Source organism: Asparagus officinalis, chromosome 10 (assembly GCF_001876935.1).
Source record: "Asparagus officinalis chromosome 10, Aspof.V1, whole genome shotgun sequence".
Taxonomy (NCBI): Eukaryota; Viridiplantae; Streptophyta; class Magnoliopsida; order Asparagales; family Asparagaceae; genus Asparagus; species Asparagus officinalis.
Window position 1 is genome coordinate 73,415,768 of NC_033803.1, and position 5,224 is coordinate 73,420,991.

Below are 5,224 nucleotides of genomic sequence, written 5' to 3' on the forward strand. Positions count from 1 at the left end.
TTGAGTGATGTTTGGATGGAAATAATATTTTATTAGATGTGGTGGATGAGTTGTTAGATGAAAATAATATTTTATTAGATGTGGTGGATGAGTGGTTAGATGAAAATAATATTTTATTAGATGATGTGGATGAGTTGTTGGATGAAAATAATATTTTATTGGATGTTGTGGGTGAGTTTTAGGGATGGAAATGGAAGAAATGGGTTATTTTGAGATTTCCACATTTTCCATTTCCATTTCTTGGTTTTTAGGAAATAAACGAACAGGCCCTAATTGTAACTGCAAGGAGGAGAACGTCCAAGCTTAAGATACGAGCATATTGAAATAGCAGTCATTGGGGAACAATTGATGTGATAGGTTAAAGGCCTCTGGTTCCAGTCGTAAGCTTGTACGTTGCATCATTTTGATACTTTTGTTCCCTATTTACTGAATATTAAGGGGTTAGCTGAGAGTGGATAGAGAGGATGAAGATTATTGCTGTAATTTAGTTGTTAGTTTTCTTGACATTAATGTACCCAAAGCTTATTTTCTTGTGTATGATTCCAGTGCTACACTGTTTCTGCTTCCTGCCAAGTTTGCTTGGCTAAAAAGAGAATAGAAGGTTGTAAGCTGTCAACATTTAGATGGTGCTAATCAATATTATGATGCTGATGTTCGCTACTTTTAATTTAGATGGAGGTTTTATTGCCAATGGCAGTAATGATTTTTTATCTCAAACAAGGACTGACTGAGCTGAAAAAAAAAATTTTCTTGTTATTGCGACACTGAAGGCGACCAATTAAAATGTTCAAGAATTCGGTGGATATTAATGATAGTAGCAATATTGATGGACGAGGCTCCAATTTGAAGGACCTTTTACAAATCAAATAGGGCGCATCTATAAAACAATTGAATGCGCGTATCAACCCAGCTTCCAACTTGAACAGCATGTTATGAAGTAAGAAGCATGTAATGTGGCAGTCAATCTGCAAGAACGTAAAGGAGGATTTGGATGAGTGATTCAGAAGATAAAGACAGTATGAAAAGATCAAAGTGAGAAAGCAAACAAACCATGCAAGCTGTTATTAGCACATTGATACTGATTTGGAGGCATCCATATGGTTTAAGCGACAGGTACCTATGAGGACTTCAGGGAGCTCATCTTGTGTATTCCCCTGCATAGTTTTGAATTTTTATTCGTCAGTAATATATTTGTGCAGACGCATCAAAATAAAGGGCGGGGGGTTGGTTTGGCTATATATTTCCCAAATCATTCTTATTTAATAAATTTAATCTCCAAATCTTGATATTTATTAAAATGACCCACAAATCTTTAAGATTGAGCTAGCGTGTCCTGAAAGGAATATTCTGTATTCCTTATTTTTGATAAGTCATTGGCGGGCAATACTAACTCGAGGGTGAAGAATTGGCTAGGTATTTTCATAAATACGGATGATGGTATAAAGCCAAATAAACCCAAAATAATAACAACGGTCCAAAAAGAAAGAAAGAATGAAAAAGTAACCACTTGTTACGTGTATCAAGAATGCCATTTCAACAACTAGAGTGTTCAGATAACTCAGAACAAGACCACTTACATTCCTGGCCACTACAACACCAATCTGATGGTTTGCATTAATTAAAGCTCAGAGTTGCAATACACACTTTACATGCTAAAAATGTACACAACAGCCATCAAATTGACCCCCGAAAGATCACAATCCTTACTGGAGGCCCCAAAACCGTAGAACTCAATCCACATCGAGATTCGAGCAAATTGCAGAACAAAAAGCTCCAATTTCAAGAATCTTCGAAGAAATCAGGGTTTCCGAGAGATTAGGTTTCGAAATTTCAATGAAACGGAGAGAGAGATTAAAAAAAGGGTGGCACTAGGGGCACACCACCAACCACAACCTCAACCACACCCCTCTCTCATTTGCTACAGTGCACCGGGCCCACATGGGATTTTAAAATTTTAAAATCCCATATGGGGCCCGGTGCACTGTAGCAAATGAGAGAGGGGGTGTGGTTGGGGGTGTGCCCCTATCATTTTTCTTAAAAAAAGAGCCTCCGAACGAGAAAACGGGAATAGATAAACAATTTGGGATTGAGATCCTCTACTAATGAGACCCTTCCTAAGATCTTCTTATGAGTTCTTGACCTTTGATTTATCAATCAAAGGTCATGATTTATCAATCAAAGGTCATAATTTCCTCATGAGGAAAAGTAGGGAGGAGGAAGAGAATGAGATCTTAACCTTTGATTGATAAATCAAAGGCCAAGATCTCATCATTAGGAGATCTTAGGAGGATCCTCATTAGTGAAGGATCCCAATCCAACAACTTGGGGGCAAAAAACTCTAACGACTGCAGTCCGCTTAAGACAGCCCTATTTAAAGGGGGAGAACTTTAGTAAAATGCCCTCGAGTTGGTGGAGATATTTACAGGGCTCCGTGTCTAGGTTTTGAGTGGACACGGTCGGTTCGGAAATCGCTTTCCGGGTAAAAGTTGACTGCCAAAAGGTCTATTTTGGGTTGTGGTGACCGGAGGTGAGGCGAAGAGGAGGCTGGCTTCCCCATTAGGATTGGAAGCAGTTATGTACATAGATGTACGTGGACGTGATAAGATAAAGTGAATATCTACGTGTGTAAATTTGTGAATATGTGTATTGATTTTAATTGAAATTATTTTGATCACTAGACTAATGAAGTTGAGATCATTTCGATGATCCAAATATTTCATAGCTTTTTAAGTATGTCGAACATATTTATGGACTGTCGTTTGAGAAATTTAATATTTTTTAACAGTCTTCTATTATATGACCTATACACTTTCTCAATCTTATTTGTGTTTTTTCCCGGTATCCCTAAACATTTCTTTTATTTTATTGGTATTCATCTTCAAATTATATAGATTAGGATAAGCGTTTTTCTTGTCCCAAGGCACATCCATATTTGTGTAAGTACTCATGATTAGTCAGTCGATACACTATTTAAAGAATATTTTCCCAAGTAAGGTTCATCTGCATAAGCATTTTAGAATAGTTTTAGCGTGTTTGGTAAGAGTTGACTCAGCTGTAAACCAGCTCTTATAACTAAACAAGAATCAGGTGGTCTTTATACCCCATAATGCAAAATATATGACGTATATCAGTAGAGGAAGTGTACTCGAAAAGTATCAAGCAGGCATCAACCATATAAGTGGTTCCAAATTCTGACCAGGAAAACCATAACACAAATGAGAAATTTTTTCTACTGTTGGATCACTATCGTTGCCAGATGATTAAAGATAAATTCTGATGACAATTTTTTGCCATTACCGTTTGTCTTAAAATATCACCTCAAATGTTGTAACTTTTCTGGAAAGAATATACCTAAGAACTCCATATATTACAAAATTTGCACAAAACGTCCATAAAATAATTTTTTTAACCATCTACCTGATACAAAATTTCAAGCTTCGAAGTTACTCATGCTTGTCAAATAGTATATTTAACTTTGAAGCTGCTTGCTTCTGTCTGTTTCAAAGATGCATACGATACAGAGCTTGTACAAGTCGGATTTACTAGCCTGCCTTTGTGTTCAAATCAATGAACTTGAACTGAAATCAACCGAATACAACTGCCATGTCGATTAAAACTCCATTTGAAGTGCAACTGTTAAAAACATTTTTTTGATGTTAGGTCGTCTCTCACTACAATCAATGGCATTCCTTTGGTTGCCTTGCTGAGATATGAACTCTGGCATAATAACTGGCTATTTCGCGATGTCTTAGTGGCAGTAAAGCTTAATAACAGAGTCAGCACCGGCAGTGAACAACCATGGCTGCCTTGGATGGAACTTGCAATCCAACACACCTGCATATATAGGATAACATGAACTTCAGAGAAACTGATAGAATATCTCTTTTCTTTTTCCATCCTTCATGTTAACTTTTCTTACAAAAGGGGGAAAAACATCAGTGTCGATTCACTTCCCTGAATTCAGTTTCTTTGAATATAAGGATACTGAGAGCATATTATATGCCACTGCCTCAAATTGGATGATTTATGCCTTATTCTTTCATTAGAGCATTAAATGTTCTATAGTGTGTTCAAATTGAATCCCACATTATGCGAAGTTCAGCATTTGCACCTAGCATTCTTCCATAACGTTTGGAAAGCTCTGACATACTAGTTTATTTTTTCCGAGGAGACATTTAATGATTTAATTAATATAAATCTCCTTGAGCATGGCAAATCTACACAGGAGATATAAACATTTCATTTTAAATCCATGGAGTTGGTAATCAGAAGATTGTTAAACCTAATTTTATTGAGTCATAGTCGTGGGAGAAAAAAAGAGTCTCTCAGATATTGGTCCCCCAAATCTCAAATCCATTCTTGATACGAAGTTCCCAAAGTCTTCCTATTTTGAAATAAAACCTCTCAAAACACTTAGGTTGTCTCAAATCAGTGCATGCTAGTCTAAGACTCTAAATTGTTAGACCTTTAAGACTCTAAATTGCTAGACCTTAACTCAGGTGAATTACGTATTGGATGTTGGTAACGAAAAAAAAAAAAAAACCGCCACCAAAACCCCTCTTTGAATCAACTGTAGATATGTTCATCAACAATTAATTTACCACTTGAATGAAAGACGTCATTGGATAATGCAAGTGATTATTTCTTAGATTGGAGAAATGAGATTTTGGACATAACAAGAGTAAGCAACATCTGATGTTGCCTGCAATTATTGTTGCTGCAAAGCAATAATAAAAGTTTCTTTGTTGTCATGTTGGGTGCATAACTCATGAGGTTCATTAAGTCTCTGTACACTATTTCATGTATGTTGTGCTCAAAGCTTTGCACTATGGGGGACGGAGAACAGAGATGATAATATTTATGGAGATACAAAGACCATGGGATCTCTAGCTTCAAATCTCAGTTACGATGTATGTTCAGAAGAAAACCTTCAACCTTATGAGGACCATTTTCATTTGCTATTAATAGAGAAAAAATGTTAATTTTACATGGGTTTAAAAGAGACAATTGGCTGGAAGAGGCTGGGTTGAAGACAAGGGTAAAAGGGAAAACACAAACTATAACAGATATTACTTGGATTGGGGTTAAATAAAAGGAAACATGGGGCCTAATTTGAGACAACTTAAAAGGTTTAGAGGGGCTAATTTCAAAATATGATAATTTGGGGGACTTCTATCAAAATAGATGAGATTTAGGGGGACCCATTTTTCTTTCTTTTTTAAAA

General features: G+C 36.3%; 1 protein-coding gene across 3 annotated transcripts in view; it reads right to left on the bottom strand.

Annotated features, from left to right (window-relative positions):
• The window catches only part of LOC109825032 (ribosome biogenesis protein BOP1 homolog), a 13,384-nt gene continuing 11,420 nt past the window's right edge, over nucleotides 3,261-5,224 (bottom strand). For all 3 annotated transcript variants that reach the window (XM_020391716.1, XM_020391714.1, XM_020391715.1), the window contains exon 22: nucleotides 3,261-3,834. In XM_020391716.1, coding sequence (XP_020247305.1) covers nucleotides 3,749-3,834 — 86 coding nt within the window. In that variant the 3' untranslated portion in view covers nucleotides 3,261-3,748. The remainder of the gene's footprint in view (nucleotides 3,835-5,224) is intronic.